The sequence below is a fragment of the Chelonia mydas genome, chromosome 2 (assembly GCF_015237465.2).
Source record: "Chelonia mydas isolate rCheMyd1 chromosome 2, rCheMyd1.pri.v2, whole genome shotgun sequence".
NCBI lineage: Eukaryota > Metazoa > Chordata > Testudines > Cheloniidae > Chelonia > Chelonia mydas.
This window is the reverse complement of record NC_057850.1, coordinates 185,392,747-185,420,331: the sequence shown is the minus strand read 5'-3', so window position 1 is coordinate 185,420,331 and position 27,585 is coordinate 185,392,747. Positions and strand designations below refer to the sequence as shown.

At 40.9% G+C, this 27,585-nt stretch overlaps 1 protein-coding gene across 12 annotated transcripts in view; it reads left to right on the top strand.

Annotated features, from left to right (window-relative positions):
• The window catches only part of ATP2C1 (ATPase secretory pathway Ca2+ transporting 1), a 108,749-nt gene extending 81,501 nt beyond the window's left edge, over positions 1-27,248 (top strand). For 10 of the 12 annotated variants that reach the window (XM_043540827.1, XM_043540831.1, XM_043540825.1 and 7 more), the window contains 14 exons: positions 619-714; positions 808-897; positions 2,640-2,744; positions 5,528-5,684; positions 9,151-9,321; positions 10,361-10,458; positions 12,011-12,061; positions 12,917-13,083; positions 15,188-15,256; positions 17,641-17,757; positions 19,176-19,323; positions 23,824-23,919; positions 25,313-25,454; positions 26,433-27,248. In XM_043540827.1, coding sequence (XP_043396762.1) covers positions 619-714; positions 808-897; positions 2,640-2,744; positions 5,528-5,684; positions 9,151-9,321; positions 10,361-10,458; positions 12,011-12,061; positions 12,917-13,083; positions 15,188-15,256; positions 17,641-17,757; positions 19,176-19,323; positions 23,824-23,919; positions 25,313-25,454; positions 26,433-26,563 — 1,638 coding nt within the window. In that variant the 3' untranslated portion in view covers positions 26,564-27,248. Of the gene's footprint in view, positions 1-618; positions 715-807; positions 898-2,639; positions 2,745-5,527; positions 5,685-9,150; positions 9,322-10,360; positions 10,459-12,010; positions 12,062-12,916; positions 13,084-15,187; positions 15,257-17,640; positions 17,758-19,175; positions 19,324-23,305; positions 23,383-23,823; positions 23,920-25,312; positions 25,455-26,432 lie in introns of those variants that run through there. The other 2 variants (XM_043540832.1, XM_043540833.1) reach the window with 2 other exon arrangements.
• The last annotated feature ends 337 nt before the right edge of the window (positions 27,249-27,585 follow it).

The following is a 27,585-nucleotide window of genomic DNA, read 5'->3' as shown; positions in this document are numbered from 1 at the left end:
TGAGAGCAAGGCTATCTTTACAATAGAGATCTTACAGTGGCGCAGCTGTACTGCTGTAAGGTCTTCTTCTGTGTAGCCACTCTATTCTGGCAGAAGAGAGCTCTCCCATTGGCATAATTTAAAACACCCCAATGAGCAGCGGTAACTATATCTGCAGGAGAGAATCTCCTTCTGACATAGCACTGTCCACACCGGTGCTTCTGTCAGTGTAACTTATGTCACAAAAGTGCTAATGTAGACCTAGTCTGAGACAGCGGCTAGCGGATCCTGAGGGGCAGGGAAACCAATATCCTAAGCTTTTGCTTACCACTGATAAGCAGTAAGAATATAGCAGTTGAAGAATACTGAATTTGAATTACAGATTTGGAAGTTGTGGTCTGATAGTCTATAGAAATATTAAACTGTTCACAGATTGAGTTAAATACTGTTTTTAACCTAAACCCTCTGCAGTAGAAGCTGATTAGGAAATGTTGTGTGCGTGCACTTTTCACTTGATATAATTGTTCCATTTTTAAATTACTCATATTCCATTATCTGTATGGGGGATTATGGATTTATTAAACAAATTAGTAATCTTGCCTTTCAGGCTTCCATTTTATGCTGTTTTGTGTCTTACAGGTTACTGGAGTAGGCTATAACAGGTTTGGAGAAGTCGTGCTGGATGGTGATGTTATTCATGGGTATAACAACCCCTCTGTTAGCAGAATTGTTGAGGTAAGATCTCAACACAGTAAGCAATCTATTTTCATTGAATTAGTACAGGAACTGTATATTGCCTTGACCTCTGTTTTGTTTGTGTCTTTTTAGGCAGGTTGTGTGTGCAATGATGCCATAATTAGAAACAGCACTCTAATGGGAAGACCAACAGAAGGGGCCTTAATTGCACTTGCTATGAAGGTGTGCACCGAATTCATGGTGGTTCTTCTCCACATGTCAGAAACATTGTTTGTAGGAATGAGTGTTTAACTATAGCACTAATAATTAGTATGTTTTCACTGAAAAAACCTCATCTCCATATAAAGAATTTTTTATTATGAAAAATTTCTGGGAATCCTAACAATTTAGATAATGAATAGGAGATTAACATGAGTTTACTTCAGTTCCATTTTCATGTTTGGATCTGATTTTTAAGTTTATGGTTCAAAAATGAAATTTAACTTATATCGAGAATAAAGTAATTGATAACTTGTCTATTTTTACTTTGAATTTTTGACCGTTTACAGTTTAAAGTTGTCATTTAGTTTGGTGCTAGTCCACTTATCAAGTAATCAGCATCTGTTTTGAAGCTGGAGTGGATTAGAAAAGATAAAACAGTAACACATAAGCAATTGCTCATTTACTGGCACTTTAATGCTGCAACTCTGAAAGGTGCTATTTAAGTGTTGGATACAGGGAATTTCAGTTGAGTAATTTTTGGTTAAACAAGATTTCCTCTATATGCTGTGCCAATGAAGTACTAAGACTACTTGGGCAGGTGACAGTGAACCCTGGTACCTAATCTTTCTATGACTGTTTGGTCTTGCTTTATAATTTTGGGCAAGTCACTTAATGCAGTGGTTCTCAAACTTATTTGATTGGGCCCCTCTTCTTTGTGTCTGTAGTCATTCATGCCACCCCGGGCCCCAAGTTCATATGCCACCTCCCAGCTCCGAAGGCAGGGTGGAAAGCGCAGCGGCTGTTGGCCGGGTGCCCAGGTCTGAAGGCAGTGCTGCAGCAGCACAGAAGTAAGGGTGGGAATGTGAAAAGTGATATTTGTCAATATCATTCTTCACAGCAGATTTAGTGCTACCTTGAAACCTTCTGTACTACTGCTGCCAGCTGGAGCCCCACAGCTCCAGGTGTGGGGGAAGGAAAACCTGAGCCCAGAGCTACCTCCTGTTGAGGCATGTGGGGGGGAGGAGAGCCCAAGCCTGGGTGGTGGGGCTCCAGCTGTCTCCTTTATTCCCGCTTCCCAGGTGTGCACAACCCTTCTGCATGAGCCCCAGCCACCTGGAGCTGACAGCCAGAGCTCTTTTTTTAAAAACACTCCCCACATACACACAGTTCTTGTCTCCCATGACACAGTCCCATGCCTCCCTTGGGAGCTCGCCCCATAGTTTGAGAACCGCTGACTTAACATGTCTGCCTCTGTTTCCCAGAAATGCAATAGATGTAACACATGCCTATCTCAGGGGTATGCAGGCTTGAGTCATTGTAAAGTGCTTTTTAAAACCTGGAGAAGGGGCTATCGAATACTAAAGTATCTGTGTTCTAGAAGTTGGATATGTCTTAAAGAGCAGTGTGCCACAGCAAGATCTGTGTTTGCACCTAGGTATGACTGAGACACTGAGGTCTTTGGATGAAAAGCAGAATACTGTATAAGAACAAAGTAGATGTGATTTGAAAATGTAAAAAATATGCTGTTGGTGACTGACATTGAAATATAAAAAGGGGTGGGTTTGCTCATTGGTGTTTATCGAAGCTTATATCTAAGCTGGACTAGTGTGACTTGCTTTTAGTTTTAATAGGGAAATAAAAACTGAACGGGTTTATAAATAACTAAGAATGCAAATGAGCCATTTGAACTTGTGACTTGAAAGGCTAGTAGCCTGGCTAAATGAATAAAAATGGTTTTGATATTACTGTTACATTTTACACAGATGGGTCTAGATGGACTCCAGCAGGACTACATTAGAAAAGCAGAGTATCCCTTCAGCTCAGAGCAAAAATGGATGGCTGTTAAATGTGTGCACAGGACACAACAGGTAGGCTTTTCCATGGCTATTTCCTCACCCAGTGATGTTAAGTAACTTCCTGAGCACAGGAAATGGTGTACGAGCTATCTCTGTTTAACTTCAGAAGTTGTGTACAGGAAGGGAGTAGCAAGCCAGCAGCACAGCGCTACACCTGTGAGTGTGAAGGAGAAAGTTTGGTAGTGAAACTAGTTTAATTTTCTGTCTCTGAAGTGGTTGTTGAAAACTACAGGGAGTTTGTGCAAGTATACAGTGAAATTAAACATTTAAAATCCTAAATTTGAGCTCCTCCATAGAAATCTCACGAGATTCTGTTTATGTTCTGATGTTTTCCTTGGCAATGTAGTTACACGGCAAGAAGGAATATATCAGTTTAATAGAAAAAGGAATTTTATTACGTGAAATAACCATTTCATTTGGAATAATGGGGAAAAATAGATATGTTATGGAGAAAGTTACCTGTATGTTTATCTCCTCTCCTCCCCCCCCCCCCCCCCCCCCCAAAAAAAAAAAAAAAAAAAAGTGTGAGGTGGAATATTTTGGTATAAGTGAAAGTAAGAATCGCTGTTAAGTCTGACCAGCATGAAGTAGCCATAGGCTCCTAAACAGTATGTGTCATGGAAGGCAATGGATCCTGGATTTATGGAATATCTCCCTAGTGCTTACGGCAAAAAAGTTAGCTTGCTGTTAAAGCTTCAAAATAGCACCAGAAACTCTCTAGTTGTGGAGATGAAAGGTTCTAATTCGTGGCCTGCCCACTTTCCATGCTGCACTGCTTCAAATTTTCAGGGCATTAAGTCATCAGCTTTAGGATAGAGTCTGCAGAAGAATTAAGGAGAGCATAGCAGCCTAGATTTGACTTCTTAAAAATTACCTTGGAAGCCAGGAGGATGACAGGATTCCCTATCATATACTACAGGTAATCTCTTCCCCTACCCTCAGTGTTTTGGTGTTCTTGTTAAGTTTGAACCTTTTCGCTACTCCCCCTGCTGATCTCTGAAACAAAGGTCAATTGGGGAAAATTACAATACAAACAACTTGACTACCTACAATAACTTAAAATATCCTGGCTTCACCAAGACCTGAAACAATTAAACTCTATTTATTTGTATAATGTATAGAGGATTTTAACATAGATATTTCTTTGACTGGATAGCTGGCCTTCTAATTTAAGGCCTTGGATGTGGGCTCAGGAGATCTGAGGCTACCTCTGCACTGCAAATGGGGTTTGTATAATTTGCAGTTTGTATGGATATACCTGTGCTAGCTTTAATCTAGGGAAGACACAGTGGCATAAGCTGTATGAGCCTGCCTGACTCCCTGGGTAGGCCATACTGAAGCCCATGCCACCGTGTTCTCCTTGCTATGTTTAGCAAACTAGCTAGATTTAAAGCTATCACAGGTACATGCACCCCCTGCAAATTACACTCAGTTGCAGTGTAGATAGATTGTGTTCTGTTCCAGGTTCTGCCACAGGCTTCTTTCTGTGCTGCAGTTTCCCATCTGTTTGCCGTTAGTGCCATTCAAAATGTTTTTATGGCAACCAGGTCTCTCACCTGATTTTATTCTTTGAGATTACAAATTTGATAAAAGTAACTGCATAAGTCTAATATATTTAGACTTTGTACTACACAACTTGCTGATGAAAAAATTAGGACTACACAGTATTGAGTACACATTAAATGGATCAAGAACGGACATCTCAAAAAAATAGTCCTCGATGGGAATCATTCGTGAATGGGGATGTTTCTGGTTGGAGTTACAGAGTTTAGAACTAGGCTTGATGCTATTGAACATTTTAATCAATGATCTGGAAGTAAATATAAAATCACCGCTGATAAAATTTGCAGATGCAAAGTTATAAATCCACGAATGAGGAATGCAAACCATATTTACAGAATAAAGGATTGTATTCTGGAAAGCAGTGACTGTGAAAAAGACTTAAGGATCATAGTGGACATACAACTGAACATGAGATCCCAGTGTGGTACTGTGGCAAAAAGGACTAATGCAATCCTTGGATGTATAAATGGGAGTAGTGAGTAGAAGTCAGGAGATGATTTCATCTGTATGTGTGGCATTGGTGAGACTCATTGTGTATAGTTCTTGTCCACAATTTAAAGAGGATGTTGAAAAATTGGAGAGGGTGCAGAAATGAGCCACAAAACATGATTTGGGAGCTGGAGAAAATACCATTCAGTGAGAGACTCACAGATTCTACGAATCTGTAAACTGAGGTTTCCTTTTCACCCTTTTTCTTGTCTATTTAGGACAGGTCTATTCTACAGACCTATATCAGAATAACTGTTCAGGGGTGTGTGAAATCCATATCCCATAGCCACATAATTATACTGACCTAACCCCCTGTGTAGATAGCGCTGTCGACAGAGCTTCTCCTACCAACATAGCTACCATCTCTTGGCAAGGTAGATCAACTACACCGAGGGAGAAACTCTTCATTAAAGTGCTACCGATGCAGCTGCGCTGCTGTCAAGCTGCCCATGCAGACAAGCCCTACTGCGCTGTACATGGAGACAAGCCCTACTGCACATTAGACAGTTCATGTCCTGAAAAATTAATGTGTGTATCCACAATGCCTATAAAATGCCCTAATTTCAGGAGGGCTTTCTAGATGCCTTGGTAATACTACTAATTTATATATTATGTATTTAGAATTGCACTGTTCTGAAAATAGATTTTAGCTTTAAATGAATTAGTTAGCTCTTACATTTCAGAATGTATTATATAGGTTAGAGGACTGTAGTTATTCATGTGTGAATATTTTTTTTGCTTAGGACAAACCAGAGATTTGCTTTATGAAGGGTGCGTATGAACAAGTGATTAGATACTGTACAACATATAACAGCAAGGGGCAGACCCTGCCTCTCACCCAACAACAGAGAGAACAGTATCAGCAAGAGAAGATATCTATGGGCTCTGCAGGACTTAGGGGTAAGGCCGCTCTAGCGTACCATCTCTACAGGTTAATAAACCCTTTAAATGTGTTACTTGACTCACTTCTTCATAGTAAGAAAAAAAAACACAATTTGAGACCTTTAAAACTCTAAACTCAACCTTTTCTGGTTTTGTTGTGTTCACCAATTTCTTCAAATTAGGACTAGGTGTGAAACTTGCACTTTAGTTTAAGGGTTAAGTAATAACATGGCTGACAGTGGATGTTGACATATTGTACCTCAGGTTTCAGTTTCTTCTCATGTGTCTGACCACCCAAGAGATAAGACTCATTACCACTTAACTATCAGTCATCTCTTTCTGCAGGAATTGGTTTATGGGTTTTTTTGGATAATCCCAGGTTATCCACTGTTTTCTTCTGTTTTGTTTCATCTCATTTGAGTTAGAGACCCTTGTTTGAGTCAGAGGTGCATGTACTGTCTGGGTGAGGCACATATCTCTAAGTGCAGTATGTGTAAATCCTTCCTAGCCAGAACTAGAGAAGCCTGAGAGCTCTGACTGAAAGTTCCTGATGGAAGAGGCTATGAGGCCCTGCATGGACCTGGGAGACCCTCCCCACCCCCTGTACATCAGCCTCAGCTGACCAACAGTGGCCCTCCAAGTACGAACCTCAGAGTGGAGCCCTTAACATTGAAGCCCAAGGAGTTGTTACATAAGGTCCCCCATGAGAGTAAGACACTTACATGAACACAAGGACAGCTCCTGCAAGCGGACTGTCCAAAAGAAATGCGTTTGCTTCCCGAACTGGTCCGGGTTGGGTGAGATGATGTGTACAGAACTGGCTCTGCTGAAGACCCCCAGGCTGAAGGGTAAGACATGGAAGAAAAGGGATGTTAGTTCCGACGGAGACTGCGGGGGAGAATGGGGAGAGACTCTCATCAGTCCCATCCATGAGTGCAGGTCTGGACTCATCATCAGAGCTGCCTCGCTTATCCATTAATCATCCATCTGTGTCATCAGAACTGGTCCATCAGGAGTTTACTAGAACTCTCGTACTGTGGGCTGTACAGAGAGACCTTAGTAATGCTGGAGGATATCTTCCTCCCCTACCTGCAGGCTCCACTCTGTTCAGGCCATGCCCTCCTGAAAGACATCCTTACCCCAGAGGAGGAACTGGTACCGTTGTCTCAAAGAGGCCCATCTCCATCCACTGAGCTGGAGTGCCTCAGTACCGATGGTACCACTGTTACAAATGGAGCCATCCTCTGAATTGGAGGAGTCAGAGGAGATAGCTGCACCAGTATCTCCATGAAGGCAAAGGAGTCCTGGCAGACAGGTGAGGTCTTACTATTTCTCCAGCTATGACCCAATCAGGGACAACTGGTATTGATCCCTGTGGGGGCCACTGTGACCAATAGATCCTTACTTCTGGCCTTATTGGGGTTCTCAGGACCCCTATGGTAGCCACCCAGACCCCTTTCAGGATTTGTACCATTCCTCCCCTTCTTGTCCATTGGTATATGAGGAGGAAGAACTAGAACCAGTTCTGCTAGTACCCCTGCTTCCAACAGGAGCCTCCCCATCGTCCCTGGATGCTGCCATTACTCCTCCATTTCCTTCTTTGCTACATGACTACAGCAACATCAATGATAGTTGCAGAGGGTCGTTGTTGATCTACAAATCCCAGTACAGGAGGTCCAGGACCCTCACCATCAACTTCTGGGCATTTTGGCTATCCCAATAAATGAAGCCATATCTGAACTGGCCAGAGCAGTTCAGAAAACACCATCTTGAGCCCCTACACCTTCCCTGCGGCAAGAGCTTGGCCACACTACCAAAAATCTACTTCAGCAGATAAAGGGTCAAAGAGACTGGATCTCCTGGGTGGGAAAGTTTTCTCCTTTGCAGACCTCCAGTTTTTGTATTGCTAATCGCCAAGCCTTATTAGCAACATATGCTTTTAACACCAGGCTTGTGGACTTTAAAGACCAGCTACCCATGGAAGACCAAGCCCACTTCCAGTCCTCTCTGGATGAGGGAAGGTTGGTGTCAAAGATGGCTCCCCAGGCTGTGGGAGATGCTGCAGATACAGTATCCAGATCTTGAGCCAGAGGACTGGTCACATGAAGGCTTCAATCGCTGGACTTCCCTAGAGAGGTCCAAAATACTATCCAAGACCTCCCCTTTGAGTCCAACCTTCTTAATGAAAAGACAGACTAGCCTCTACATTCTGTAAAGGATTCAAAGATCCACCCTGCAGTCGCTGGAGATTTACACCTGTAATTGGCAGCATTGCCTATGGAGCTTTTTAAAAAAATTTGGCATCACATTAGCTATCCTCCAGTCCTCTGGTACAGAACCTGATTTAAATGGTAGGTTATATACCACAGTTAGTAGTTCTGAAATTTCACATTTGAGTTCCTTCAGAATTCTTATGTGAATACTGTCTGGTCCTGTTGACTTATTACTGTTTAATTTATCAATTTCTTCCAAAACCTCCTCTAATAACACCTCAATCTGAGACAGTTCCTCAGATTTGTCACCTAAAAAGAATGGCTCAGATTTGAAGGTCTCTCTCATATCCTCAGGCGTGAAGATCAAGGCAAAGAATTGTTTCTCTACAATGGCATTATCTTCCTTGAGTGCTCCTTTAACATATCCTCGCAGAGGGCTTCTAAATGCAAGACATCTGCATAGCGGTGACTTGGAGTTCCATCCATAGTTCATGTAACACTACGCTGTAACTCAAGCAGCAGTGGCAAATGCAGTCATAGGAACAACAGTACTACAAACATCTCTGCTGCCAGTTTCCTTGCACCTGCCTCTAGTTTGAATGCTGTTTGGTAGTCACCCACTGAGGAATATACATGGGGACCATCACTTGAGGAAGAAATGGAGGTTACTTACTGTAATTGGAGGTTCCTAGAGGTGTGCGGTCCCTATCTGTATTCCACTCTCCACCCTCCCTCCCCTCTGCTTTAGATCCAGTAGGCTTGCAGTAAGAGGAGGAACTGGAGAGGTGTTGACCCGCACTGCCTCTTATAGCCTCGGTTGGAAGCACAAGGAGAGCTACTGAATATGTGCTCCAAAACTCCTTGGCGAGGCAAGGCACCAAAAAGCAAACCAGAATATATCTAACAGCCGTTACAGTTCTCTGAATGGGGACCTGAGGGTGCTAGCACTATCTCACTTTCTACTGTAGACTGCTTACTGAATGAGGCCCCTGTCCTGCAAATATGCACATAATAGTTGCATTGATTTCAATGGGTAAAGTTATTCGTGTGAGTGGTTTTTTGCTGCTTTGGGCCAGCACTCTGTGTGCACCAATCATCCAGTCTTTTTCCAAATACAAATTTATTTGACTTTTATCCTTTTAGAAAATATATAGGGTGTGTGGTTGAAATCCTTATTTTGGAAGGGGGGCTGCTGTTAAATGTACTATGCTGGTTAGTTATTAAATTGTTTAGTTTTAAAAGATTAACTTATTTTTCTTGTTTTTGTAAAGTTCTCACCCTAGCCTCTGGCCCTGAGCTGGGACAGCTTACCTTTTTGGGGCTGGTGGGAATAATTGATCCTCCAAGGACTGGTGTAAAAGAAGCTGTCACTACACTTATTGCTTCAGGAGTAGCAATAAAAATGGTTACTGGAGATTCACAGGAGACTGCGATTGCTATTGGTATGACTATACCTCTTTCTCTCATTTTGACTTGTCGGAAGCCATTAACTACCTTATTAAATGTTACTCTAAAATGGTTTATGTGGTGCAAATAAAAAAATAGACGTTTACAAATGAATAGACTATATACAGTTTGTATTTTAGTAGACCTAAGATTGTCAAATGTGATATAACAGGAAAGCGTGTAATTTAAACTGAGTATCCCTTTAAAGTATAGTTGTCTGAAAATTGTTTTTATACCGAAGGTTTGCTGTAATTGAGACAATTTTGGTTTAGTTTAGTGTGTTTTTTTCCCCATCTAGCACTAGTGTATGCTCAGTCAATTTAACAGTTCATTTTTGTACAGTTTTCCCTGTCTGTGGGGGGCTTTTCACATAGCAGCAAGCGCTTTGGGAAACTGGGCCAGGTTACTCAGAGCAGGTATGGTACCAGAACTCTTTTGTGTATGTGACTGGATTTCAAGTTGAAAGTGTTTTTTTAACTTTGAACAAGTTATCTGCATGACTTCTGTACTTTATTGGTTTACAGAGTGGGATTCTTTGTGTGGGCTGATCACAAAGCTTTGTAAAAGGAGTTAAATTAGATTGAAATTTCACTTTTGCCTGAGTGATTTTTTTTATCTTTTCCACACACGCTTAAAAGTTCCCATTTTATGATCCCATCCTTTCTCTACCTGTTCGCATCCATTTGCTAATTTCCTATTCCTTTTTTTGGATTGTAAGCTCTTTGGGGCAGGGACTGTTTTCGCTATGTTCGTACAGCACCTAACACAATGGGGCACTGACCTGCTTGAAGCCTCTAGATGTTGATGCAAATATGAACATGTAATCAGAATAGACTTCATGACACGTTTTGTTATTTCTCAAGAGTTCAGGTAACTACTCCAGTCTAATGATTCCATAAAAGTTATGAAGCTACTGAAGTAAACATACATGTAGTAAACATGAATAGATGCACAAAATAATCTTGTATACCGTATACTAGAAAAACTGGTAGTCTGTTAAATCACTTTATTTATTTTTATTTCCCCTCTTTCCAGCTAGTCGCCTTGGGTTATATTCCAAAAATTCACAGTCCTTCTCAGGAGAAGAAATAGATACTTTGGATATTCAACAGCTTTCACAAATAGTACCAAAGGTTAGTATAACCCCTTCCCTTCGACTAATTACAGTAATGTAATAAAAGGATGTAGCCTATGCTGAGAGAAGCATTCTTATTTATAAAAAACTAAACCGCAATATTTCCTAAGAAACTGACAAGATGGTTTTAATAGAAAGATGATGCATTAAATTATGAAAAGCCAAACCCTCTAATTTAGGAACATGGAAACTGTCATAGCAGACCAGGCCAGCTGTTCACTATGGGGCAAGTCTACACTTCTGCTTCAATTGATCTAACTTGCATTGCACAGGGGTGTGAAAGACGCACACCCCCACCCCCGCCCCCGGATTGCCCTGGAGTCTCCAGGAATTAAAGATTAATTTTTAATTAAAGAAATGTCATGTGATGAAACCTCCAGGTATTTGTCCAACCACAGTTTGTAACCCTACCCCCAAGCGACGCAAATTACAGCAACCTAAGCGCTGTCCACACTGGTGCTATATTAGTAGGAGTGTGTCTCCCACTGACATACCTTCCCTCTCTTGCGGAGGTGGACGGGAGAGCACCCTCCCGTTGGCGTAGAGCATCTTCACCAGACGTGCTACAGTGGCGCAGCTGCATTACTGCAGCTGCACTGATGTAGCGTTTTTAGTGTAGACCTGCCCTTAGTCTGACCATGTCCAGATGCTTCAAAAGATGGTGCAAGAAACCCAGTCATCAGTAGATAGGGAATAGCTTGCCCCAAACTTTTTCTTGATCTCTCTCAATTAGAGGTTGTCATATGATATGAAGTATGAAGCTTTATATCCCTTCCAAACTTTGGATTTTTTAAACCTTACTAATTTAACTTCGGATGTTTTCATTATGTGTATAATCAGTTTGAGTGCAGCTGATCTCTTAGCCTCTAATACCTTATGGCAAAGAATTAATTGTGCATTGAGAGGTTTCCTTTAATAGATGTGTTCAATTTCATTGAATGGCCTCCTTCTTGTTTCATGGGAAAGGATGAATAGAAGTTCCCAATCAACCTTGTACATACTCTTCATTATACCTTTTGTCATGTATTCACTACCTCTAGACTATGCCAGTCGTCTTAGTCTCTTCTTATGAAAAATTTTCCATGCCTTTTTAATTTTTAATCAATCCCTGAGCTCCCTCTAACAAACCAGTTATTTGCAAAGGATAGTTAATTTGCTTGACTGATGAATAATCTCATTCAGTTTGCAATTTTGGCAGTTGTGAATGTTCAGTTACTAAAATTAAAAAAACACGAAGTTAGTTTGAGGCTCAAACTTGACTCTTCCACAACTTCTTTTGTTCCAAAATATTGTTTTATTTACAAAAGAATGCCAGTCTGCAAAAATGAGGACTGCAGCATTCTTAATCTGTGACCTTTATTGAAATATGGATAACATCTAATCTGATTAATATAAACCTAACTCCCTGAATGCTCCTACTTGAAAGCTAATTATATGGGGATATAGTTTGGTATTCAAAGTATTTTTGTATCATCTAATTTTACAGTATAAGTTTCAGCCTTAATTTCCCAAGTTTTCAATGCTCATTCTTTATGCTTTTCCTTTGATAGGTTGCAGTGTTTTACAGAGCCAGTCCCAGGCATAAATTGAAAATCGTAAAGGTATGTTTCTCCAGAAGTAGGAAGTGCAGGACAACTGCTATAGACATTATTTTGTAATGTATTTACTAAAATTGTAACAGGTTAAGATATGTCAGAATGAAATAGATTTGAAATGTATTTGGTTGTGAAACAGAAATTTATTTGAAAAGAAGACAAGTTGGGAAACCTCACAATGCCCAGCGGAGCGACTACATGTATCTGCTATTGTGCAGCATAACACTTTTTCAGATGCCAGAGAGCCAACTGAGATTGTCACACTGCAGTTGAATTAACTAGAAACGTATGGGAATCCATGTTTCTGCTGCATCCCAAACAGAATGAAAAGGCATGAATTTCAAGCCACTTCTGTGGTAATGCTTCAATTCTGAAGCTAAGAAAATGGCTAAAGTGACATAGAAACATTAGAAGAAAAGTGAATAAAGCAGGACTACAAAACAGATTTTCTCAAGATAACAATTAGCACAAGTAAAAGAGCAAAGATAATGAAGAAATCAAACATTAAGGAACAGCTGGAATGTAATTGAGAGAAGTATAGGAAAACAGTGTTAAATATAAACACATGGTCGTCTTCATGGACTTTATTTGCTCTTTTTGATTATTTCTTAAATACAACTTTTGAGCAAGCTCTCACTTCCCTACAAGCATAGGTTTTTAGTTGGGCTTCCTGGGAAGGATTACAGTAACTTTAGATTGAGGTGTGGTTTTCTTTAGGAGAAATCACAGGTAAGAGCTCACTTAAATGGGAACATAATACCATTTTTATAATTAGATGACATGATCTTAGACTGTCAGGAAACTGGTGTGGACCAGATTGCTCTGATCATTGCCTTAAACAAATTCTTTCCTTTTTTGTAGTCCTTACAAAACAATGGTGCGGTAGTAGCTATGACGGGAGATGGAGTGAATGATGCTGTAGCTCTGAAGGCTGCAGATATTGGAGTGGCAATGGGGCAGACTGGAACGGATGTTTGTAAGGAAGCAGCTGATATGATCCTAGTGGATGATGATTTTCAGACAATAATGTAAGTTTCTAATTTTTGCAAGTATTCAACAAGTCTTAAATAAAATAAGCGTTAGGAAATCACTTCCCCCTGCCCCCCAATGAACTATACTTTGCAAAAGGATACTTTCTTCTTCTTTATTTAGCTGCAGTTAACTTACAAATTCCTATGCATATCCTAAGAAAATAGATCTTTAGTGTTGATTAGCTTGTACTGTAGTCTAAAAAACATTAATGCCTTTATTCAAACCATTATTTTCATGGGTTCTAAATAAGCTTTTTATATTATCTGATTACCTTTCATAAGCACTTGGGCAGCTTGTCAGCAAGAGTATGCAGATTTCTATGGAGGGAGTTGTAGGAGGAGAAGGGAGTCGGTTCTTAAATGCATATTGGTATTAGAACTATTTAAGCCTTTAGGCCTAGTCTACACTGAACTTTTTTCCCATTAACACTTTCTGCTGGTATGAATGTTGGTAATTGAGAGTGCAGTGGAGAAAGGACATCCATATGTTAACCATTGTAATACGAACTGCTCTGAGCAAGGTTAGACCACATTGGAGTTAGGTGCTTTAAAAAACAAAAATGTCTGGTATGTAGTCGTTGTACTACAACAAGTGGAGCCGCAGTGATGGGAAACTGAAAGAGACGTCTAGCATAGGCACAGTTAGCTTAAATATAAGAAATGTTTGAACTTTTTTATGTTCAGATAAATCAAAGTGTACCTGCTGATGTTGCAGTTGTTCCTCCAAGAAGGAACTAATATCTCATAGTAAAAGTAATTGTTTTGAAAGCTGCAACTGACAATCTTTGATTTGGATTACTTTTCATTGTTTTGTAGTCATTCCTACAAAACATTGTTAGCTGAGAAAAACAGCGATGGTATTTTGGCTTAAACCAAAATAAATACAAGATAGATGGATGAGTCTCCAGCCCCATGCAAATGGAGCTCGGGGATGTTTGACATCTCCTCTTGAAAGAAATTACTCGAACACATCTATCCTTGTAGTATAGCAGGAGTATACTCCGTTGCACTACACTAGTAGTATTTCTCATTCCCTGACAAACTCTACCTTCCTATTCCTAGTCTGTGCTTCTGATTTCTACCTTCTCATCCACGCTTTACCTTTTCTTTAAGATTAAGCTATTTGTAAAACTGAACTTGTTTTTCATTAAGTCTGGGGAAAATAAAACGGGAGAATTTCAGAACACTCTTCCTGGGCTTTAGCCAACTTTTGCATGAATAATACACTTCAGCACTTACAAGTGTTTTCCTATTCATAGATTCCAAGGCCAGAAGGAACCATTGTGATCGTCTGGTCTGACCTCCTGTACAACACAGGCCATCAAACTTTGCCAAAATAGTTCCTAGAGCATCTTTTAGAAAAAGTCCAATATTGAGGATTTTAATCTATTTTATTTCTGAAAAGAAAAGAAACAAACTATTGAAATGTCTACAGATGAAAATATTTTCAGGCATTATCAGCGCCTTCTATGTAACTAATTGATTGATTATCCTTGCTTGTATTCATTAAGACAAGAATAGGGATATTATTGTCTTATTTAGATAGAAGCCCTGGAGTCAAACACTGCCATCTAATCGAGAGTATATATTAACTCCTCAACTAGCCTTATAGATTTCAAATAGGTTAACTTAGTCATGCTCTAACCCTTAAATTCTGAAACTAACCCCTCTGAAACTCTTCAAGCTGATTATTCCCTAAAGGAATATATTGTGATTTAGCCACATAGCATCAGGAAATTCCAGTTTCTTGTGCAAATGGGTTAAAGGTAGCTCTTCAAGATCAGGTATTAAGGTCACCTGTAAGTGATCTCTTTTTTTTAAATTATATCCTCTTATTTTGAAAGTCAAGTTGTAGCAGAACTGGAATGAGAAAATTAATATGATTAAATTAGTAATAATAGAAAAGCTGAATAAGCATGACTATAATTGCCTGAGTGGAATAGAAGGCTCTTATAACATTTTGTGAAGTTTGAAACAATTTAATTAAAACTGCTGGAATTCACTTTTTTCAGCATAGCTTAATATTATTTTAAGCTTTTTTTACATTACCTTCATTGGTCTAACTGTGTAAGTATTGTTTTTGTTTTGTTTTTAATTGCAGGTCAGCAATTGAAGAGGGTAAAGGAATTTATAATAACATAAAAAATTTTGTTAGATTTCAACTAAGCACGTAAGTTTGCAACATTATTGCCAATGTCAGAAGCTTCCAATTACACTGTAAATGAGTTAAGTTTCATACTGCACAGAACCGAATGTGATAAATATTAGCGTAGAGTCTACAAGCATTGGTGGTGATACACACTAGGTTAGAAGGCACATTGACCATTATTGTGAAAGTGTCCTAATCGTTCATTTCCCCCTGACCCCATTTTCTATTTTACTATTAGTATTTAGTAAGTATGACTTTGATCAGTGGTAATTTTGCTGTTTTTAAAAAATCTTGTGACACCTTGACAACCCTCCTCTAAGATGGAAAGGAACTACTTAGCCATTCTCCTGATCACCCTATAGGGCAGGGGTGGACAAACTTTTTGGGCCGAGGGCCACATCTGGGTGGGGAAATTGTATGCAGGGCAGGGGGTTGGGGTGCAGGAGGAGGTGCGGTGTGCAGGAACGGGCTCAGGGCAAGGGATTGGGGCAGAGGAGGGGTGTGGGGTATATAAGGGGGCTCGGAAGGGGATTGGGGTGTAGGAGGGGGTGCAGAATGCAGGAGGGGGCTCAGGGAAGAAGGGTACAGTAGGGGGTGTGGACTGCGGGAGGGAGCTCCGGCAGGGGGTTGGGGTGCAGGAAGGGTTTGGGGTGCAGGCTCCGGTCCGGTGCCGGTTTCCTAAAGCGGCTCCGGGGTGGCAGCGGCGCGCACCCGGGCCAGGGCAGGCTCCCTGCATGCCTGCCCTGGCCCTGCACCGCTCTGGGAAGCAGTTGGCACCACGTCCCTGCATTGTCTCTGGGTGAGGGGGGGCACAGGGCTCCACATACTGCCTTTACCGTGCCGCCAGGTATCTCCCATTGGCCGCAGTTCCCCGTTCCCGATCAGTGGGAGCTGCGGGGGGTGGTGCTTGGAGGCAAGGGCAATGCATGGAGCCCTCTTCTGCCCCCTGCACGGGCCACAGGGACGTGGTGCCGGCCGCTTCTGAAAGTGGTGCGGGGCCTGTGGCACCATGGGGGGCAATCCCGCAGGCTGGATCCAAAGCCCTGACTGGCCAGATCCGGCCGGCAGGCTGTAGTTTGCCCACTCCTCCTATAGGGTCATGGTTGGAGAGGGGCATTCCCTCTGTCACAATGTCCCTTCCTCTCTCCCTGCCCAGAATACACACATCAATCATGGGGAGGGGGGGCTGATAAGATTGGAAAAGACCTCAACCTCCCCTAGCCACCCACACCCATATCCAAGTTTCTAGGCTTGCTGTGGGCCTAACCTATCATCTTCTGGGTTCAATATTTTTTTTTTCCCCTTCTGGGAAAGATTGGCAAGCTTCCCAGTGGGTTTTTTTACCACCTCGAGCATGCTGCAGGTATGGTAGGTGAGGATAATAAGGATGAGGTGTTTTTGTTTTTGTGTTTTTGTGTTTTTCGTTTTTTTTTAAGAGAGACAGGGTATGCAGGGGGGATAACAAATGTCAACTTGTGGCTATACCTGGAGTATACTTGAGCACAAGACCCAGGAGGGACTGGTGAACTCAGCCTAGGGTGTTCTCAGGTCTGTGCAAACAGAGTGGTGTCTTTTCTGTGATTCATTTCCCCTTTGCAGGAGAAGTGTGGTAGGATTGGGTAGCTAGCAGTGGGCTGAATCAGGAATTCTTTCTTGGTTGTAATGTTAGGCCAAGTAACCTTGCGCTGGACCCAGTTAATTCCTAATAGTTTGGGGGGAGGGGGACGACAGTCCTCCTTCAGTATTAATAAAATTAGAGCCTGTCTCTTTGATTCCATTCACCTGTCTGTGTTTTCCTGTCTCCTGATCAATCTGTAGAGGGAAGTGTCCCCATACCTAAGTAAAATTTCTCGTTTTAGGAAGTCTGGGTAGTGTTTCACTTGGTTAATTAAGGTTATTAGTTTCTCAAACTAGCAGTTCTACACAGCGTCTTTATTTTCATTAAAAGAAAATTAATCTAGCAGTTTGCATTCCAAGGAACATAGTTAAAAGTTCAGCTTTCTACACACCCTGTTGCTCAAACCAACACAACAAAATATGCAAATTAATTACCTATTGCAAAATATATTAAGTCGTTGGGTGTTGACCAATGATACTTTTAAAAGATTATCTGGAAGTTTGGGAGTCATTTTTAGACTAAAAGACCAACTCTGATTTTTTTTGTGTTGCACTAATATAAAATACAAAACTTCCATATTTTAAACAAAATCTGTTTTGACAGATTAATTTAAGTGGCCCCAATGCTTTGCCTTGCAAAGTTAGGATTAGCTTTTAAATCAAGTACTAAGATTATCTAAACAAGTGCTGAAAATTAGGTATGTTGTGAAGTGTTGAGTAGAAAGTATTATCAACTAATCTTCAGGAATGTGCCGTGCTGACAATTATAAAATGGCTTTTCTCAACAGGAGTATAGCTGCATTGACTTTAATCTCACTGGCTACATTAATGAATTTACCTAATCCTCTCAATGCCATGCAGATCTTGTGGATCAATATTATTATGGATGGACCTCCAGCTCAAAGGTAAAACATTATTTTCACCTCTTGATGGAGTCTGATTCCAGCAAAATAAACAAACACCATAATCTTTTCAGGAAAGAGCAACTTCCTATGTATGTAACTTGAGAACTCTCTCTCTCAAACTTCTTTTAAAGTGACTTATAAAACCTGGGAGAACATCTTTTACTTGTGCAACATTGCTAGCTAGTGTGATGTTTGCAGCATAGCTCTGTATTGTTATCCCTTCTGTTCAATGTGTATAAAGAATAAGGAAGACTGACACTTCAAACTGCAGTGTCTCCCGTATGCTGATGACACTTAGCTTCATTTTCTTCCCAGCAAACCCAGATTCTGTTGCTCTACTGCTTTCTGCATATGTGGTTGAGAGGGGGATCAGGATAAAAATGACCTGGCCATAACTTCTCCTTGATAAGGGAGAAGTAACTTCTCTTTTTTCCAAAAGAGTCAAGAGCAATATGAACAAGCTCCTTTGTCCCACTAGAGTTTGGTGGTCTCCACCATGTAAAGCTCATCCTTTATTTTGGTCTGATTCTTATCTAATGAGTGATCTGTTAAGGTTCTGGTAACAATAGTTCTGTCTATGACTGCCCTAATCGAGAAATAGAATAATGCTTCAGATACCATACAGATAGATGTATCACTTCAGAGAAGAGGGATTTTTTGTTGTCAGAAGGACATGAATCCTTCCTACTGAACAAGGGAGATAGCCCCTTCCGAGAGTGGGCCTGGACTTCGGCAGGGGGACTGGCTTTTCTAAGCAGTGGCAGTGACCTCTCCATTATAATTCTCCTAAGGTTGGATGCAGCATTCCATGGGCTAGTAGCCTGACCTAGTTTTTAAGGGAATCTAAGAAGAATTCTGCATGATGTTCAAAAGGTTTGAGTTTACAGCTTATTGTACTTCTAAAAGTGAGTGCCAGGAAAGAATCAGGTGAAGGGTGACTGCTCTGAGGAGGCACTTTGCAACAAGTTCCTCTTGGATTGAGTAAACAGTCTCCTGATTTGTGGGAGAGAAGAGTACAGTCCATTAGCTCCAGATTAGGGGAGTTTAGACACTGGATACACTGGCTAAGAGCAAACCTTTTTCTGCTACTGCATATGTCACCTATATTTTAGATTTTTTTGAAAGTACATGGGAGCTATGGTGATGGGACTCTAGAAATCTGAGATGCATGTGATGCAGGAAAATACTACATTAAGTGACAGTGCAACCCTACAACTCTAATACTGCATAGCACTTAATGTGGAATAATAAGTACTCGTATGCTAGAGGGGACTCTTGTTTACAGATTGAATATTCCTTCTATTCAGAAAAGCATATAAGATCATTCTCTTTCTGAATTATTCACTATTGATTTGAAATCTTGTATTTTGGTGATAAATCTAGTATTCTAAAATGTCTTGATTTTATTTTTTTTAAAGCCTGGGAGTGGAACCTGTGGATAAAGATGTTATTCGGAAGCCCCCAAGAAACTTGAAGGACAGCATTTTGACCAAAAACTTAATTGCTAAAATACTAGTTTCATCAATAATTATTGTGTTTGGAACACTCTTTGTCTTCTGGAGGGAGGTATGAGAAATGGAGAAGTGTTAAAGCAACAAGTGAAACTTCATTTATAGCACAAATCCCATTAATATTAGCAGTTAAATTAAGAATGTCCATAAATTTGAATTTTTAGTTATCGGAAACTGTTTCATCCCAAATTGTATGCTGGGCAGCCAGATTATAGGGAAGAATTTCAGAAATTGTTGGAAGGGAGAGCTGTAATAGTAATAGGTGTGGTATTAAAAATAGACCCTCTTCAGGCAGGCACCCTGTGAGTGCTCCACTTCAAGCGCATGTGCGCCTCTCAAGCCTTTAATTGGAGATTTTTCCATTAGCTGTGGCTGTCCGGCCTGCACATGCATCCTATGCCACCTTGTGCTATGCGCCAAGCATAAATAGGGATGTATGGGCAAACCACCCTCGGTACTTTGGCCTAAGACCGGGCTTTCACTTGTTACCTTGAGTGTACCTTTGCTATCTTGTGTACCATTTCCTTTGGTGGTTTTCGTGTAGCATTAGCTTAGTGCAGAAGCCGCCTGGCCCCAGCCTCTGCATGGCTCTGCTCCTGGCCCCGCCCTCAGCCGCTGGCCTCGGCTCCATTCCTGGGCCAAGGCTGGGGACGGGGTTGGGAGCAGAGCTGCACTTAACCACGGGCCCGGCAGTGGTGCCGCTTCTGCTCCCACCCCCAACCACGGCCCCTGGCTGCAGCCCCACTCCCAGCCTTGGCCCCCTTATCCCTGTTCATGCAGCCCGGCCCCTGGGTAAGGGGTGGGAGTGCAACCCTCAAAAGTTTGGGACTAAGTGTGCTTAGTTGTTAATGATATAGTCATAAGAGGACTGATGTGACTCCTCTTCTTCCCTTCTGGGAGCCTTATTGTCCTGGCAGGGTATGCATGTCTCGCCACATTTTAAACACTGCCTCTCCTGCATATACCAGTTAGCGATGGCCACTCTGTGTGTCCATTGCTTGGGGAGTTGCACATCTCCAAGAAGTGCAATTTCTGCCTGGCCCTCTAATCCAGGGAAAGGAAGGACAGGGAGACTAAACTGAGGTGGCTGATAGAGTGCTCCCTTGGACTGCCTTCTGAGTCAGGAGCCTTCCCCCAGCCCCCCATACATCTGTCACCAAACAGATTTGGCACCCCTTCAACATTAGCACATTTCCCTTAAGAAAAGGAAGGCTATGGAGGCTTCATGGAATGTTTCCAAGGAGAGGGGTGTGGACACTCATCTTAAGGAGCCAGCTCCTAAAAAGCCCCAGTCCTCTCTGAGATTCATGGTCTTGGAAGCCTTGACCTCTCAGCTTGATACTGTAGAAGTGAAAAACTCATCCTCTGGTACCAACAGAGCTGGAAAGCCCCATAGCTTGAAGGAGAAACACTGCTCCTACAAGGCCACAGTACAGTGTACAAGGAACAAAGAGGCCAAGTATAACCACTTTGGCTGGTACCATCTGGCATAGCCCTGTTGTCAGTGCCTAGCCATTCAGCACCCTCAGTTCCAAGCAAACAGTGGCACCAGAGAAGATCAGTACCTGTATCAGTATGGTCCCAAATGATGTACCGTGTCTTTGGCTGCCATGTTATCCCCTACTCTGTACCACATTAATTCAGGTACTCTAAGGACCTGTCTGTGATGGATGAATCAGGGTCCTTACTGCTCATGGATACTGAGCATCTGAGTAGTGAGATCCTGGTCTCCAGGTTACCATGGCCTTTTGGTACTGCAGGACTCTCCACACGTTTCTGTGGGTACCCCCCCATTGAAGGATATTGAGTAGGATGAAGGAGACTTCAAAGAGACTGACTTGGTTCTCCTATATGGATATGTAGGAACCCAGTCTTTGAGTGACATAGGAAGATCCTTGTGCTCGATGACAAAAATGGTGGAACCATCCTCACTCCTGTATGGGACCCCCAGTGGCCATGTTGGGATCCCTGAGCTATCAGCAGCAGTTTGCCAAACCACTGACAGTCTTATAAGGATGCTAGATGTGTACAATCCTCTCTCCTCTCTAACCAGTCCCCCTGCAAAAGATGAGATGTTTGAGGAACAGGAGGCTAAGGTGGATAGAGGACACCCCTCAAACACATAATTCATCTTCTGTCTCCAGACGAGGCAGTTATGCCTCTTCTGCTTTCCGTGGCCGACGATTTCCGGCACTTTCAGGATCTTACAAAGAAGGCAGCTGGCACTCTTCTGATACTACTTGAAGAGGTCAAGGACTCGTGGCACAAACTGCTGGACATCCTGCAGTCAGCAATGCCCTCCAGGGCAATGTTACCCATTATAGAGGCACTCCTGGATCCAGCTAAGACTGTGGCAAACATCTGATACTTTTCTGCCAATGTGTAAATAGGTAGATAAGAAATATATTATATTATAATATTTCTCTGAGGACTCAGAATTTGTGTGTTCTCACCCCTCCAACTAACTCCCTGGTGGAGGATGCTGTAAATGAATGGGGTAAGCAGTACTAATCCAAGTCTACAAGGACTGTATGACTAGCACCAAAAGAAACTAACCTTTTTGGATGGAAGTCCTATTAGTCAGCAGCCAGACAATTTCAGATTGTGAAGTATCAGGCGATCACAGACCAATATAATTTTATAAACTATGATAGATTTATGGCCTTTATTGAATATCTGCTGCAGGAACATAAGGAACAAGTGTAGTCATTATTTCAGAGGGCCATTTATGCTCTCTTCAAGCATCCTTTAACGCTGCTGCCAGGTCCATCTCCATGGTAGTATTATGTGCAAGGCATCTGGGCTCCAACTCTCAGGGTTTCCGAGAGAGGTCCAGAACACTGAAGACCTCCCCTTCGATGGGCTAAAGCTGCTATTGGAGATCAGATGAGTCCATGCACATGCTAAAGGACTTCGAAGTCCTTTAGCATGTGTACTTTAGGATCCCAACGTGTGTATATATGTACACCTATGAATAAGAGAAGATTTAGTAGGTCAGACTGCCCAGAGTGTGTGTTCTGCTCAGTTCTCTGGATTTCATAAATTCTCTGACCCTCCCAGGAAAAGACACAGAGGGCTACACACCCACTCTCCACAAGTACTCAGTAGTCTCCAACAGTTTTGACAGGTTGATGTGAAGGTGCAAATCCTCCCACACCTCTGGTTTTACAGCTGGAAACCATTCACCCACCTCCTCTGCTTTGACTGCCTTTCCCATTTCCAGCTGCTTGGAGATGGGTCACAGACAAGTGGGCCATAAGGGTCATAATGTCAGACTACACCATCCACTTTACCTCTTCCCTTCCATCCTTCTTCCCCATCTTTCTTCAGGAATCCCTCTCACGAGCTTATATTCAGACAAGACATGGACTCTCTCCTTCAGTTAGGAGATCCCACCTCCTCACAAGGATAAAGAGTTTTACTAGAAATGTTTTTTGTGCCAGAGGAGAATGGAGCGTGGAGACTGATCTTGGATCTAAGACTTCTGAGTAAAATCCCAGAAGTTCAGGATTGTGACTCACAGCTATAACTCATTCACTAGAGGAATGGGATTGGTTTTTGACTCTCGACCTACAAGAAAATGGCTATGCTTCGCTATAGGCCAAGATAATTTCCAATACTGAGTATTTCCCTTCGACCTTTCTTGCACCCTAAGGCTGTCAAAGGTCCTGGTGGCAGTGGCTGTTTACCTCCAACAAGAAGCAATCCTAGTCTTCCCAGACCTCAACTGCTGGCTACTCAAAGGCCATTCGTATGAAACAGTGCCACCTGAAGTGGACTGTCCATAAGGACACTACTCGAAGAAGCTACGCACCTTATGCAGTAACTGTGGTTCTTCAAGACGTGTTCCTGAGGGTGCTTCACTAGCCACCCTCCTTCCCCTGCTTCAAACTGTTCTCTGTGGGATGTTCAGGTGTAGAAGGAACTGAGGGTGGTTCCCCTGCATGTCCCCAGATAACCGGTTTGTGTGGCCCAAGGAGGCACAGGATGTGTGCAATGGGCTGATTGGATGCTGCTAATGAAAATTTCTGATCCAGGGCTCAAGAGCTGCATGTGCACCTGAAGTGGAGCATCCCTGGGGGAACATCTTGAAAAACCACAGTTACTGCACAAGGTGAGTAAGTTCATTCCCCATTTCTCCCCTGCAGCTCCACAGATGCGCTTTTCAGATATGTTTCTGTGAGCATTTTGGGCATTGAAAGTGGTTGGTGGTCTAAAATGATCACATAACTTCGTATTCTTAAAGGAGGGAAATATCAAATATTGATTGTAATGTATTAGTTTCCTGAACTCCGAGTTGTGCATAAATATTTGCAAAATCACACCATTAATTTTAATCACAACCTGAAATTAAGAGTACTACTTAATGAGATTAAAGTTTATAAGCATGTATGTAAGTGCTTGTTCCTTGACTGCAACAAGCTGATTTAGCAAAAGTGGAGTTTTTGCTATTTCCAAATATTAGAACAAAACTTCCTTAAAATAAATGCTTTGAATGTTTGTTCATTTACAAGGTTACATACACTGAAGCCATTTTCTTGCTTTCTTCCATTAGTTACGAGATAATGTCATAACACCTCGAGATACAACGATGACCTTCACCTGTTTTGTGTTTTTTGATATGTTCAATGCCTTGAGTTCCAGATCTCAGGTATGCAATCCTATATCTAACATAAGTATCCTGAGATTTTTGTCCCTTTATATAGTAACTATACTTTTCTTCTGTTGAAGCTGTGCTCATTTCATTTCTGGGCTTCAGACTTTTTCTTAAATGTACTTTCTCATCATGTGAGAAAGTGATGTCTCACAGCTTTAATGTGTGCTAACAAGCTCAGCAGCTCCACGAGCTTAACAGACTAGCATTTGAAGTCACACATCAGTGTGCTAGGGTTTTAATTTGGGGTAATTAATGCATGAAACCCCCAAAACATTGGGCTAGCAATGCTGACCTAAACTCACAAGAGTAAGAAAACTTAATTAAAAACGCAAAAGCTAGTGTCTCTGTATTGCTGCATGTATGTATTTAATCATCATTCTTCCCTTACAGTATACCAGTTAATACCTTCAGTTGTTTAGGGACCTTCACAAAATAAAATCCCTCTAGTTAACTTGCTATCCACAAAAAGCAAGGAAAATTTGTTATGCTAAGCCTTGTTATGAAAATAAATCAGTGTGAATTACACATTTAAAAACAAACAAAAAAACAGTTGCACTGTGAGAAAATAGACCCTTAACTGGCCAGCTATATTTTCATGATACGTTCTGAATGAATCTGTTGCACTGACAATAGATGTCCATTAATACTTATTGTACATGTGCAGAAGTAAATTCCCCCTCATTTTATTTTCTTAGCCTAGGGCCAGATTTATGAAGGTGTATTTAGGCATTTAAAGATGCGGATAGGTGCCTAGTAGGATATCCAAAAGTGCCAAAGTAAGTTAGGCACTTTACTCCCATTGAAATCAATTGGAGTTAAGCATTTAACCTGCTTAGGTGCTTTTGTGAATCCCATGAAGTGACCATCTGCCTCTTTAGGTGCCTAAATAACCTTGTAAATCTGACCCCTAGTTATTATGTGGATTAATGAGAACATGGTTTTTAAGTTAAATATCACTAACTTTTTAAAATTTCTTCAGTTTTTTTAAATTGTCTTTCTGATATCTAGACCATGTTTCTACCTACAACAAGTGGATTCAGCATTGCTGAATATATTCTGTACTGTTATTGGTGGGTGTCCATCATATTGCCTCTCTCCATTCTGAAGGATCCCTAACGTTAAACAGAAAACAGCTCAATCTTGAGACAACATGCAATTCATTAAGTATAGAAGTCACATAGTTATCAGATAGGATCATCTCATTTTATCTTTTGGGAATTTGTTCTGGATTGTCCCAAATCTGTCACTGAGTTTTTGAATGTTGGGATAAAAACAAATGATAGGGAAAGAATTTTGCATTGTATAACTGGTTGCAAATAACTAAGGCACAGAGAGATCATAGAATTAAAACTACAGGTATAACGTAATTCACTATTTTATTTCACAGACAAAATCTGTGTTTGAGATTGGACTCTGCAGTAACAAAATGTTTTGTTATGCGGTTCTTGGATCTATAATGGGGCAATTATTGGTCATTTACTTTCCTCCGCTTCAGAAGGTTTTCCAGACAGAGAGCTTGAGTGTACTAGGTAAGAAAAGTATTCCTTTTCCACTTAGCTCTGTTTTAGGCATTGATGATCAATCCCCAAATCCAGTGGCGGAAGGTTATAGAACATATTTTGACCTTTTATACATAGATGAAATGCACATGGTACAGAGCCTTATCTTGTACAAAGTCCTGTTAAAGTTTGCTTAGAACAATGATTACATGTATATGAAAAGCACAAAACAAATGGATCAGTACTTCCAAGATCCATGAATACTTCATATGCATAGAATTCTTTTCTAGTATAAATTTCAATGTATGCAAAAGTGAAGTACTGATCAGTTTTTATTCTTTTGTGAGGTTCTGGGGTTTTTTGTGGGGTTATTTTTAATTCACTAAATTTTAAAAACTTGAGCTTAACCAGAAAATGTCTGTTTAAAAAGAAGTAGAAATTCCACATCATTAGGATTGTTTTCATTAAAATGTCAGTCAGGATTTTGAGAAGTTGCCATTTTACCACAGTTGCCATCACTTTAAGTATCTTAACTTTATCAAGCCAACAGTAATATAATGATGGCGATTTTCTACTGAGGTTTCCTGAAGATGAAAATTAATTACCTCCTATACATGTATTTCTCATTGTATAATATCACTCCTTTACAGGTTTCATTTCCAAAAAGCTGCCTATTCAGAATAAGATTGAAATATATATTTTATAGTAATATATTAGACATTCTTACTTTAACAAATGTTAATAGAAAATAGTTAAAAAATAGAATATGAAACATTTCGATTTAAATTTTCTGTCAATCCCAAGGATTCTGAGTAACATACATTAATTTTTATCCTGTAAAAATTGACTCTTGAATATATACACATTTTAACAATTAGAATGCCTATAAGAAAGAAAAGATACCTTAACTTGTTCTGGAGTACAGGACATAATGTATGACTTGGGTTGTAGAAAGACTAGCAAAAGCACAAGAAGCAAAGTTAAAATCAACCCAATTGTCTCTTCTAGATTTGTTGTTTCTTCTGGGCCTCACCTCTTCTGTCTGCATAGTGGCAGAGATCATGAAGGTTGTTGAGAGAAGCAAGGAGAAGATCCACAAACGTGGAAGTTCTTCTTCGTCATCTTTTCTTGATGTATGATGCATATTGCATTCTTTTATTTGCAAACTAGGAATTGCAGTCTGAGGATGTAAGAGAAAGCAAAACAAAGAATTTGGAGGATAAAGAAATTCTGAGGGCTTTTGTCAAGTTCTTTGTGTTTCACCAACTAAAGATGAACGTTGATATTCAAGACTGTTGAGATTTAAAACTTCCAGCTGTGGGAGTAACAAATTAAATTATGCAACTTTGGTAACATTTTCCCTCAAATATAAATTTACTTTTGAGATTGAGTGGAACTTTGTAAAGTGTGTTGGAGGGTACTTCAAAGAGAAATGTCAAAGCCTGAGTCCCACCTTCTGCACTTCGGAGATATACCTGTACAAAAACCATCTTAGATATAAATATTTTAGTTTGTTTTTATTTAATTGTTTTCCTTTACTTTTATGGTGGTGGGACTTTGTAACTAATGCAAGGATAAACTTAAACATTTCAGAGGCATTCCTTTTGGTTTAGAATCTGAGGCACCTGTGCCATATTTCAGCTACTGTATTTATTTACTTTATCCGGCAATGTGTAAATGGCTCAAGTACCTTGTGCTACTATTTTTTTGTATATCCTAAGTTTTTTTTGCACAGGATGTGACCACTGTCTGATCACTGTTTTTTTTTTTTTGTGATTGAAAAGCCTATACTGCAATTTGAAGTAAATGTTTGCTTTTCTTAAAGTATGTGTGAATGTCTAACTTGGTGTGTTGAATGAAACTGGCATTTACACTAGATCGTCATGCTTGGTTTTTTGGCATTCCTGCAGATACCAGTTTCGTGTTTCACTATCAACATTGTTGTTTTAATGTACAAACACTACATTATCACTCGAGTGTTTTCCACACACTCAACATTATTAAGAACATAAGAACAGCCATACTGGGTCAGACCAACAGTCTGTCTAGCCCAGTATCCTGTCTTCCGACAGTGGCCAATGCCAGGTGCCCCAGAGGGAATGAACAGAACAGGTAAATCATCAAGTGATCCATCCCCTGTTGCCCATTCCCAGGTTCTGGC